Below are 13036 nucleotides of genomic sequence, written 5' to 3'. Positions count from 1 at the left end.
ACTGGAGCTCAGAGCTAGTGAGTCCATCAGAGAGTAAGTCTGTGCGTGGGCCCTTTAAGAGGAATGTCTGGGACTCCAGCTGCCTTCTGTCACGCACAGCCATAATGTCCACTGGTTTTCACAGCCATAAGTTGTGGGGTCTTCTCTTTCCGTTACTGGAACCCTGGGCTTGGAGCCTGGTGTGGCACTTGAACCCCTTGATCCTCCGGATAGATCTCCACAGCTGAGATAATGCCTCCCAGTTTTTAACTGCTACACGTAGGTGTCGGACCAGCCCATCCCGTATCTTTGCCCCACCTGCCAGTTTCTAGGTGGCTTCTTCTGTATGTCCTTAGTCATAGGACTTCTGTTCAGCTAGACTTCAGGTCTAAACTTGTGTTTCAAATAACATTTAACAAAGTGGAATAGACAAATATAGGTAAGTGAGTTTGTTTTTCTCAATCTTTGTGTATTTGGGGGAGGAAGTGAATGGAGGTTCCCTCTCCCCAAAAGAGTGGTATTAAAATAATCTCCTTTTTGGTCTTTATTAGAAATAAAATTGAAAGTGGTGGAGACGAGAGAGCTGGTCAGCTTGTAGGTGACATGTTTTTATGGGACTGTTATGGCATTTTGCTAGTTTAATTGGTAGCTATTTTTCCTTTCTTGATGATTAACGTGATAGTGATGCATCTTACATTGATAGTTTTCCAGACTTAGTGAAATAACTTAAAGGTGAGCAGACATTCTTCTCTTTAAGAGTTTCGTTTTGTGTCTCTCATTTTTGTATGTATGGATGAGTAAGTAGTCCTTACTAGTTATACATTTATAAGTTCTCTCTGCTGGACTTTTAAGCTGAATGGTTAGTTTGTCTGCACTAATGCTGGACTGCGTTGCCTGGGTTAGTCCCCACTCCACCAGCATCAAGCTATGACCTCAAGCTGATTTTCTAGTCTACTGCCTCAGTGTCCTGATCTGGGGAATGGCGATGATGACAGCACCTACCTCCTAGGGTTGTCACATTCAAATTTGTGTAAAGTGTTTAGACAGTGCTGCCTTGGGAGAACGCCACGTGTACAGTCGTTCCTACTTGCCTGGTGATGCACTAGACACCAGAGATGTCTGCAGCAGGACCTTAGCAGTGAGCAGAGATTTTTAACACAGGAGATATGAAAAATCCTGGCTCTTACCAACAGCCTTTGAATCCTTAGTCTTGAGAAATAAATCAGATGGGTAATTCGATAAAGTCACTTTTAAATGTAGTGACATCCACTATAAATACAGGTTGAAGGAGGTGATTATGAAATTGTAAAGAAAATGTTTAGAGTATTTTTAAAAAAGAAACTTTTATAATTTTTAACAACACTCAATGCTGTTTATGGTGCATCTCCACATGAGCATATGCTTCTGACCAAAGATGCCTAAACATGGTACAGTCCTTTAAGAGCCATTTAAGTGTTTTTAAATCAAACTTGAAGTTCTTTCAACAACCTTTAGAGGGCAGTAAAGAATTACAAATGATTCTAACACATATTCTAAATAAACTAAAGAATAGTCATTTTTGATGTTGTGTATAAAACTGTCTACTGTTAAGTTAGCCTAATGGGAGATGTACTCTGTTTATGTATTTATTGGACCTCAGTACAAATGTTGCTTTGCTTTTGGGATTCTTAGAATTATATAATTATTTGTGGGTCAACCATAAAAACACAAGTACTTATATTTTAACTTTGTTTTAAATGCATTTTCAAGCTGCTCACCAAAGAGAGTCAAGGAGTGTTTCAGGTGTAAGTTGTTAAGTTCTATTTTTTAGGAATTAAAGAACCAAATTATACCTTGTGAATTCAGTCTACTTATGATTTGAGTTAATAGTCAATCATTAGAGCCTTAACTGGCCAGTGAGAAAAAATACTGCATATAACATAGTTTCTCACTCTGGGAAGAGAAAGAATTGTAGCATTACAGGGATTTCATACTTTTATTATGTGGATTATTTTATCATGTTCCTTTCTAGGCTTACATCTTCATTCTAGGCTTACAGATGAAATGTGAAGTTATAGTAGGCAGTGTCTTCAGAGCAGCAGCCATAGGTCTCTTCATTCTCAGAGGCTTTATTTTAGGAGAGTGACATTAAAGACGCCCTCTGTACTCACTTAAATAATTTTTGAGAGCCTACTTTGTGCTGCCTGTTCTTGGTATCCAATGACAGATATGACAAACAAGGTCCCTGTTGTTAAGAAATTTATCGCCTGTTAGGGCAAGATGGACATTTAAACAGGAACTTATGATACCCTGTGATAAAGTGTTGGATATGGGAAAGATCAGGTGTTACAGGAATGCAAAAAGCAGACACTTGACAGGTGTGGATAGGATAAAAAAGGCTTCCCAGAGGTGGCTGGCATCTAGAGAGGAGTAGTATGTTGGTCAAGGGAAGAGTGTAGGAGTGGGGAATAGGACAGTAGTCTTGTCAGAATCATGTATTCAGAGAGGGGGTGAGGAGGTTGGGCAGGAGAGCTAAGCAGGGACTAGGTCTTGAGGACCTTGTAGGCTGTGTTAATCAGTTTGATGTTAATGGCAGTGGGAGCCATTGAAGTTTTTATATGGAGGCGTGACATGCTAGATTTGTGTTTTTTGAAAGCCCCTCTGGCATCATTGAGAAAAATGGATCTGCTGGGTAAGAGTGGAGGTTGGCACACCAATCAGTTGTACTGATGTGTGAGGGATGACGTTGTCCCTGGTGAACACAGCAGCTGTAGGGTTGGGGAGAGTGCGTGGATGTATGTGAGAGACGTGGGAGGCAGGGCTGGTGATTCAGTGTGCAGAGGTGAGAAGTAGGGTGGCAGCCAGATTTCTGACTTGAGCTGGTGGGTGATGGTGACATTCATTAGGCCAGGGATCGCTGGAGGAGGAGCATATTTAGGGGGAATGCTTCTGTCTCAGGTACATTAATTTGAGATGTTTTTAAGGATATATGCCACGTATCTGGTTAGATTGACCTGAAGCCTAGGACAGATCCAAAGTAGAGAGACACTTTAGACGTCATTAACTTAGGTGATACTTGAAGCTGTGGAATTAACGAGGTTGCCTAGAAATAGAGCGAGAAGAGAAAAGATGTTGGAGTAAAGAGAAGTGGAACAGGACCTCCTAAAGGAGATGGGGAGGAACAGCCAGAAAGGTGGGCAGAGCTGGGAAAATGTAGTTGCTCTAAATCCAAGTAAAGAAGTATTTTAAAGAGGAGGGAATATCAATATGGCCATAGTTGTAAGAAATCAACTAAGGCTGATGACTGTTCCTGTCATTTAAGGATGACTGTGGCTGGGGCAGATCAGTTGTGGTCACTCTGCAGTGAGAGGTTAGTGGGGCCGAGGAAGGGAAGATAATGGACAGTAGTCACTCTCGCACAAAACAAAAGGTGGTGGCTGGAGACCTTTGTTTAAAGAGTAGTTTTAAATGCTGATGGGAAGGAGGAAGTAGAGGTTGATAAGTCCTAGAAGGAAAGGAAGAGATGAAGAGGACATTCAGCACGTAGAGGTGGGGCAGGGATTAGCTTTAATGTATGTGGGCTTGATGGCCAGAGGGTGGCGAGGTTCCACATGACCTGGGAGGGAGAATGGAGAGAAGCAAATGGGTCCAAGATTTGATGATAGTGAGGACTGAAACAGCTGTTTTAAAATAAGGGAGAAAAAATAAAAGGATTCTCGGCAGCATGGAGCACTAGCTGAGGTTGAGTGCCATAGACACCAACATTACATGATGATTTTTTTATTTTAGTAAATGTTTTGTTTTCTGGTCATTCGGTTGCATTTTCATTTCCAGGTGTGGGTAACATTAAAGACTCTAGAAGACAAATCAGCAGTGGAGAAATTGTACACTCAAGTAAATTAGAGATTATAAAACAGAATTAATGACTTAATCACTGCATATCTATTTATCAGACTGTCTTAATGCCAGAGAAAAATTCCTGCTTTATGAAGGAGCTTGAAAATGAAATGTGAACAATGTTAGCAAAAATGTGTGACCTGCTACTAAAAACCCAAGTGTTATCTAAGTGCTGCTGGATTGATTGCTGGTGTGACTCCAGTGGGAAAACTCTAGAGGAAACCCTAAAAAATATAGACTAAAAGGAACAATACAAACCTGAGTTTTCATAGAATTGAGTTTCCTTTATTATGTATAGAAAACTGACTTGGTGCTAGGCAGTGGAGAGTAGGCACAAAAACTTTTTTTATGTTTCTGTATTAAATAGAGGGTCCTGCAGAGGTAGTACAAGAGGAGTCAACATTTTCATAAGTCATCTGTCAGGAGTATGTGAAGAAATCTATAATTTTGTCAGTGATGTTAAACTTTCTCTGGTAGAAACATGTCAAGGTGGATACGTGTAAACTGCATAGTCATTTCACAAGGCCGGAAAATAACTGGATAGCATTCACTGTGAATACGTGCAAAGCAGTATTAGGAAATGTTCAAAGGGCACTAGAAGATGGATTCAGGGACATTGGATATCACAGTCAGACCTGAGTATCATTATGTGTGATTTGTAAAGACGTTCTCAATTTGTTTCCCAATAAAAAAGTCCTCCAAAATTCTGTGATAAAATTAAGAACATTAAAAAATAAACAAACCTCCCACAAACAGTATCTAGACTATTTTATTTAACTTGATTTGCTACACTACAAGGACATCAAATCACACTCCAGAAAGACCTTGAGAACCAGTATGTATTGTGCAGGCAGGCGTGTTGAATGTTTGAAATATCCACCGCCAGTGCTTCAGGTAAGACGGCCTGGCTTCAGGGGGAAGGCACAGTCCTGTCATTTCAGCTGTGGGTTAAAATCCGAAATAGAGTTATAAATGGTAGTTACTCCCTGAGAAGCTTGCTTAAGCCATAATATAGATGAATATCACTTAAAACAGCGTCTTATTATGCTCTTTTACATTGAAAAGTAATTTCAGTCAAATACGCTCTGAGTATTAGACTAGAAATCTTAGCCCCATATGATAGGTTTAGTAGAAAAAAGTACATCTTCATTCTAGGCTTACAGATGAAATGTGAAGCTTATAACCTGTTCTTTGGAAGAATATGTACCATATTCATGGGTTACAGATTCCTAATGGCATGGAAGACGTCAGGTGTATTCGGAACATGTGCTGATCTTCTGAAGTGGTCATGCTGTTTCTCACTGGCCAAAGAGTACATGTTAAACCAGGCCAGCGAAGTCCCCACAGTGTCACTTAATCCTTACCTCATAGAAAAGAGTATTTTTTTAAGTGTATGTCATTATTGCTATTTTTTTCACACCTGTTTATATATTTCACTTCCTTAATCACTCTCTTAAGAAGGGACAAGAAAGATTTCTTGAATAACTGCATACAAATCTAGGTATCCAGGTAGCTATTTAAAGGCATTTGGAGCAGTAACAAGAATATGTCAGGTCTGACCCATATTAAAACCTCGTTGTAGTCCTTCCTCTGATGGACCCATCTCTGATTGAACCCTCATGTACAATAATGTCCCATGATACTCTGGTGGAGTCTTCGAACGAGAAATTAAAAGTGGAGCAGAGAATGGCTGCTTGCTCCATGGTGACCTTCAAGCCTTTAGATGGGTTTATAATCTCGTAAAGAATAGAACAGAGTCTGGGCTCAGGCTCACCTCGCTTCTCCCTTTAAGGTTCATGTTTTTTCTCAGGTGACAAGGTCACATTCAGGTCCTTAAGGAAATGTCACTTTTGTCTCCAAAGAGCTAGGGAATAGTAAATGGTTCATGTACAATAGGCAGACTAATTGTAAAGAAGCCATAAAATTGAGCTATATTTAGTCAGGATATTGCATTATTATAAGATAAAATTTTTCTATTTAATTTTCAAATACAATTATTTTGTGTTATGCCATTTTTATTAGGCCCTTATATTCTGTAAAGTAATGTAATGCCACTTGATTCGGTAGCTAAATCCTGGTGTTAGCATGAACATCACAGAAATTGATTATGATGATGTAAAGGTTATTTCCTGTTTTACGGGATCACGAGTTAAAGCTAGTAATTTTTTTTAAAAAAGATATACTGCAGATATATAGGAGGGAGGGCATTGTGTTGGTTTTAAGTGTATTTCCCAGTGGTGTCTAACATTCATTTTTTTACTCTTGCAGAGTTCTCTGGGGTGCTGCATCACTGTCACATTCTGGCATCTGAGATGGTCCATTTCATTCATCAAATGCAGTATTACATTACCTTCGAGGTAGGTTCTAATCATCCGTTCATATTAGTTTAAACAAGTCATGTCTTATGACTCGTGCGTTATTTGTAAAAGGTACCATACTAGGAAGAACATAACCATATCCCTAAATTTTGCCTTGTTGTTTCCTAGGTGCTTGAATGTTCTTGGGATGAGCTTTGGAATAAAGTGCAGCAGGCCAGAGACTTGGATCACATCATTGCAGCGCACGAGGTCTTCTTGGATACCATCATCTCCCGGTGTCTTCTGGACGCTGACTCCAGAGTAAGGCCGATGTGAGGTTTAGAAACAAAAAATCAGAACTAATCATGGTCTTTTTTTCTTGGGTTCCTTTCAAATGGGGGCTTTTAGAAATTGCCTGATGCCCACATTAGTAGTGATTAAGACAATACTATTAAAAGTTTAATGTTCAAGGTGCACTTTTTCTGAATAGAATTGGAACAATAGTGCTGAAACAAGAATGTGCTCTAAAATGGATATAAAAATGGTAAAGAATATAATGCCCATTCATTTCCTAGGTGTAATGATGTCCTCCTGTGCTTGTTCAAAAGAGAAAAATTAATCATGCGCAATGATTTTGAGTTGTGGAGGGATGATATCTGAACAAAATAAACCAAACAAGCAGTGTAAGAACAAAATAATTTACGGGAATCTGAAAGTTCCGAAGAATGGTGTGAGGAAACACAGGGACCTATAGGCCACACACTCCGTTTTCTTTATCTGGGAATAATGGTCTTCTCGCTTTCTTGCCTTGAAGTCAGTATCTGGCTGCATGAGGTAGAAAATAGGCTGTCTAGATAAATCCTAAGTATTCCCAAGGCTCCATGCTTTTTTGCTAAAATTCCTTACCTTTAGACCCCTGTTCTGAAAGTTTCATGTTCCATGTGGCAAGTCTTCCTGCAATTTTGATTGTAGATGTGGGGAAACATGGAACACTTTGCTTTCACTTGAAACAAATATTTTGTGGAGCAGGAGGCAAAATTTCAAGTGCATTTTTGGCATTAAACGTGCAACTTCAAAGACATTTCAAACTTGCAGAGGGCTGATTCCTACTAAACCTCCACTCTCGTCAAGGGTCCTCCTGTGGGAAAAGCACTGCTTAAAAGAGCTTTCAGTTTGTCTAAATTTTTAGTACATCTGGGTTAGCCAACCATGGCTGTGAAAACAGGTATTTTGATTAAAGATTTACTGATCATATGTGTAAAAAAAAAAATTGCTCAGATCAAAGATGCTGCTATACAGAATGCTTTTTATAAATGCTTTGAAATAATGGCACAATAGTAATTTAAGATACTTTAACTATAATTAATAATTTAAGAAATGCACATCTCAAATCTTTTAGCCTCTCAATATTAACTCTCATCTTTTTCAGGCTGAGATCATAGAAAGTTTCACAGTTTCTGTGAATTGTATTGGTTGATACATTCATTTTTCAGTAGCTGTAGGTGAGCATCGTCATACACTATTGGATAAGTTGATGTAGTGACAAATAGGACGTCATTCCTAGACTCTAGGAATTCACTGCCACATATGTCCTAGGTGTCCTGGTCAGGTAACACGGGCTCTGCTGCCAGAGAACCGAGGTCACCGTCCCATGTCACAGCTTTTGACCTCGGTGTTCTCATGTTTTAAAAGGGCGTGATACTCGTCTCGGTTTCATAGATTTGTGAGAATTAAATTATGTAATTCATTTAAACTGTTCATCATAATCTTTGGTGCATAAGTGTTAGTTGCTACTGTTTTTAAACTATTAAAAGTCATCTTGTGTGTGAGTGTTTCAGAAACTGGGTGAACTACTGAGGATTATATCCACACTGAAATCAATCTAATTGTAAATAAGGCACTCATGCAACTGATAATATAGGAGTTTTAGCCCATTTACATACATGAATATTCTGTATGAAACAAATTAAGTAGTCACACTTCTTGCCTCTAGAAGATTTCCATTGATATGAACAGATTCCAAGGGAGAAAGTGTTTTTCCCTGTAATATTTTCTCGTGATGATGGAATGTTTACATGTGAGTTGGCCCTGACTGACTTCATTGAAGGAGTCATTGTCCTAAAGGCTTAATAATCATTTCTGAAATGATTGCTGATGCTTTTACTTTTAATTTGATGGTTTGTTTAAAATAATTACTAAAGGTTTTTTTTTTTTTTTAAGAAACCAAATATATAAAACTGATTGAAACAATGTGTTAATCTGACATAAATTAAGTATATTTTTATTATATCACTTAGTAAGAAAAACAAGGGTGTTTGGTACACATAATTTTAATGTTGGAGGTTGTGGCATGACAGTTACAGATGTGTGTGTACATTTTTGTAATTTTTGTTTGTGCATTGTTGAGAAAAATCCTGAGTCAGACAGTAAATTGTTGCAAACGGATGTCACCACGGAAGACACTTTTGCAGTTAATCCTGTGTGAACAAATTGCTAACAGAAGCCCATTTTGCACCCTTGGCCTGAAGTAAACAGCAGTAAATCACCTCATAGATTAATGAATTGCTCCATAAATAATAAATTTTTATTTGACTACAATAACAAAACAAATTAGAAGAAGTAAGTCATTATTAAAAATAAAATGTTATACCATTTTCGTCTTTTGTTTTGCCTTATTGTTATGAGGCAAGATCCCTCCAAAAGTACAAACAACTTTTAAGATAACCACAGTGTTTACTGTGTGAATTTCATAGTTGCCAACTGAAGGAACAGCAGTACTTGGTAAGGGCCTTCTGCTTACCAAATCGAGTCTGCATTATTGTTTCCCACAAGTACATTGTAGTAAATGAACAAGAACGTGAACTGTTATTTTGCAATATCTGAGTTCTCTTGAATTAGGTTGTTCTGGAAGTTATTTAGCAAATACTAATTTCAGTTTTGTTTTACTTAAGTGTCAAACATTAGCTTAACTGTTAACGGTGCTGCTACAACTTAGTAAATGAAATTTGGACCCAAGTATTACTATTCCTTCGTGAAGGGAGATATTTTAGCAGGATAGAGCACGCATCCATCAGATCACGGTAATGGGAATGGCATTGCAGATGTCTTCACTAACTCTGAAATTGTTCTAAACAACAGCGTTAGCCAAAGGTATCCATTTCTCCCCAAATCAACTTTATTGCATCTTCCCATCCATGAACTTGGAGCTTCTTTAGTTTTCTAGGTTTCTTTTATACTTCTCAATAGTTATACCATATTTATCCCATAAACATCTTGCAAATCTTTTGTTAGGTTATTACTACATTTGTGGAATTATCTGTCTATAGGAATGCTATTAATTTCTTTACTTCAATCTTTTATTCATTTTTTTATTCCATTATATTCTAGACCCGCTTAGATCCTGTTTTTTACTAGGAAAAAGTTTGTTTCTTTCCACAGGGTATACCTTCTGCTGTTTTTTTCTCGCCTTGGGGTATTAGCTGGGTTGATTAGGAGCACAGGTAGGACTTCTGGTCTTACTGCAGACGTTAAAGAGATGTTTAATTGTTCCAACGTTGACTGCGGTGTTTGCTAAGACAGCTGATCGGACCTTTATCAGACTGAAGAGGTCCCCTTCTAGTCCTAGTTTGTTTAGAAGTTTTATAAATCATGACTGGGCATTAAATTTTAACACATGATTTTCCCCCCTGCACTATTGCAATTATCTTTTTCCCCCTTCAAATTGTTAATAGCTTTCTGAAAAAGTCTGAGATGGCAGAAATTATTGATGGCACACTGTTATCATCAGCCCATGAAAGACCTCTCATATTTGCTGGATTTGATGTTATCCCCTTAACCAACTCCCCAGTTTCCTCCCTCGATCCTTCCCCACCATTAACACCAGTGTCAATGTGTTTGCTGTATGACCTCGGTATATATGTGGTATTTGCATGGATGTGTTTTTCATTTACATAAATTATTTTATGCTGTAGATCTCATTCTGTTTCCTTTCTGTGCTGCACTAGGGGAAAGAAGAACTAAAATATGGTAGCTGTATACCGAAAAATACTGTGTAACACTTACATGCAGTGAACTAGAGATATGTACTGTGACACTGAAATGTTTTCAGAACTGTTTCTCCCCCAATGTTAAACCATCATTTCATTCCTGGTATAAAATATGATCCCTTTTTTTAAAAAACCTTGCTGAATTTGTTTTTTATATTTTATGAAGAATTTCCTTTCTTACAGTCTTGATGTTTGGATTTGGTATGTGTCATCAAAAAAAAAAAACAAGAAAAATCTTGAAGTACTTTCTATTCCTTTTCTCTAATCCGTAGAATAGTTCCATTCCTCACACAGCCACTTAACTACTAGCTTTGAAACTTGGGGCAACACTCCCAGTTTGTAAGATGGTTGTTAGGATTGGAGGTAACTTGCGTAGAGAGCTTGAGGTCTGTCAGACTGCTTTTGCTATGGTGATACAGAATTATGGGGTTTTGGTACAGTGCTGTCATAGTAGGTGTTCAATAAATGTTTGATAATGAATGAATGAATGAGTGAATGAACAACTAGTGAGGACTTTGAGAATGTGAGTTGATATCATTTTATAGTATCTTTTTACTAATTATCAATATTTATTTGAAAAACTTTGTAACAAGCATGCTCTATACTTACAAAACTGTCTTACCTCTTCAGGCACTTTTAAATCAACTGAGAGCTGTATTTGATCAAATCATTGAACTTCAGAATACTCAAGATGCAATATACAGAGCTGCTCTGGAAGAATTGCAGAGACGATTACAGTTTGAAGAGAAAAAGAAACAGCGTGAAATTGAGGTATGGTTTTATACTGGTGGATTTGTCAATTTAAATAATGAATTTATTGTCATAATAATCACAAATACAACAAATAATGTTCCTGCTGAAATTTTCATGAAGTTGAGACTGTGCTCACATTTGGAGTCCTGAGGAAGTGCTGTTTTAAAGGGAATGGTCACCATCACTATCATAATGTTTTTAAAAAATGAAAATAACAATATTCATGAGAATCACAAATCTCTTGCCACTTTTCATTAATAAGTGTCGAGTTGCTGATATCCATCTGTGTTGGTATCCCCTCAGATTGGTACCCGACTATATCGCTTTATTATTTGAAACTGGTTGGTACATATATACATATGGGAACCAAATTTCTGCTCTTACAGCTGTGTTCAGTGACCTTACTAAAGTGTTTTATGTCTTTTATGACCTTGAATTATGAAGCTTTATTGAGCAAGCTTGTCTGTTTATGGGATTTCTTGTATTTGACATAATCTGTATAATCATTTACTTTGTGAAGATGCTTATTCTTGGGATGGTAACAGTTTTTTCAGCTAATACAGTTTGATTAGTTTTATTTTTGAGTATTTGTTCCCTTAAAATTAGTGATAGAGGATCATGGTTAGCTTGGAAAATTCACAATTTAGAGCACAAATAGTTTCTTCAGGATATGTTGGAAAGAGGGGTACTTGCTCCATTCATATTGCCCAGAGTGGCTGTGATTCATACACACGGAGGCAGCTCTAACTACCAGACAGACTGAGTTTAATCCTGACTCTAACTCACTGGCTTTGTTCCTTCCAGTGACTTAACTGCTCTAACACGTAGTTTCCGTTTTGTAAAATAAGAATGAGTTACTTATTTGCATGTGGTAATATATGTTAATTATTGAACACTTATTAAATATTCAATAAATGCTAGCCATTGCTCTGATTTTCAAAACTGCTCACATGCCTCAGAGACTCTGCCCTTCTGGAGAAATACTAAACTATATAAATCGGCCAAAATCAGTCTTTAGGATTCTTACACTGATATAATAGCAGGGTGGCCGGTGGTGTGGGAGATGATGGTTCTCTCTCCAGACTGTTAACCATCAGTGTCGAAGTAGGACAGGTCTGCATAATAAGTCAGGTTTATTCAGTGTATTTTATTCAGGTATGCTTAGGGATACAGTAGGAGATCTAAAAGCTGAAACTCTATCTGAAAAATTATTTAAATTCAGTAGGCAAAATAATTGGTGAAGCAATCATTTAGACCTAAGGTCCACTGAAGTTTTAAAGAGATTATGTAAGAAGACTCATAAAAAGATTTCAGAATCCTGATAGTGCTGAGTGTAATGAATCCTGAGTGTGATGGAAGTTGGCTCTGCCTGCTTCACTCTCAGCATTTTGGGGTTTTTTTTCTCATGCTGCTTTTGGGCAGAGGGTTCCCTAAGGGTCCTCTTCCTCCCTCAGTCCCTGTCCTTATTTCTCTTCTTTCCACTTCTCAAAATCCCTACATTTATAGTGATATTTCCGATTCAAATTTAGGGTTAAAGCACTTTTCTTTATTTTTATATCTTTTACGTTGGAAATGTTGGTTTCTAACATTGACGTACTCAGTTATTTGCTATCTGAGAACACTTGCTCCACCCGCTCCCGTCCACACACGTACATCTATACACACACTTCTTTTGGAACAAGAATCCTGGTGCTGCCACCACCAATCTAGCCCCAGTATAGTTACTAAACAGTATGTCCACTAGGTATGTACATCCGATTCCATGTTGTAATGCCTCTTGAAATAGTTACTCCCTTATGGTTATGCCACCAACTCAATACACAATTAGATTAATTGGTTTCATTTTTGCTTTTAAATTTTAGGGATAGCTTTTATTTATAAAACCAAATTGAATTTAATTGTCTAAATAGTTACCTGGTTCCAAAGTTAAATCTACAGAATAAAGCATCTAGACAAGTCTGGCTTTGTACTAGTTTCTGTCATGAATGTGGGTGTAAAAGTCCAAATAGAATATCGCTAAACTATGATATATCAAATGATAGGACATTACAAACAAGTTTCAGTTTATTCAAAGAACACAGAGCT

At 37.6% G+C, this 13036-nt stretch overlaps 1 protein-coding gene across 1 annotated transcript in view; it reads left to right on the top strand.

Annotated features, from left to right (window-relative positions):
* Window positions 1–13036, top strand: part of TUBGCP3 (tubulin gamma complex component 3) — an 85799-nt gene that overhangs the window by 61254 nt on the left and 11509 nt on the right. Inside the window, exons 18-20 of the mRNA XM_019746596.2 lie at window positions 6124–6212; window positions 6342–6473; window positions 10829–10969. Of these exons, the coding sequence (XP_019602155.2) occupies window positions 6124–6212; window positions 6342–6473; window positions 10829–10969 (362 nt within the window). The remainder of the gene's footprint in view (window positions 1–6123; window positions 6213–6341; window positions 6474–10828; window positions 10970–13036) is intronic.

This window comes from Rhinolophus sinicus, linkage group LG04 (genome assembly GCF_036562045.2).
Source record: "Rhinolophus sinicus isolate RSC01 linkage group LG04, ASM3656204v1, whole genome shotgun sequence".
Lineage (NCBI taxonomy): Eukaryota > Metazoa > Chordata > Mammalia > Chiroptera > Rhinolophidae > Rhinolophus > Rhinolophus sinicus.
The sequence above is the reverse complement of the archived record's forward strand: the minus strand, read 5'-3'. Positions and strand labels throughout refer to the sequence as shown.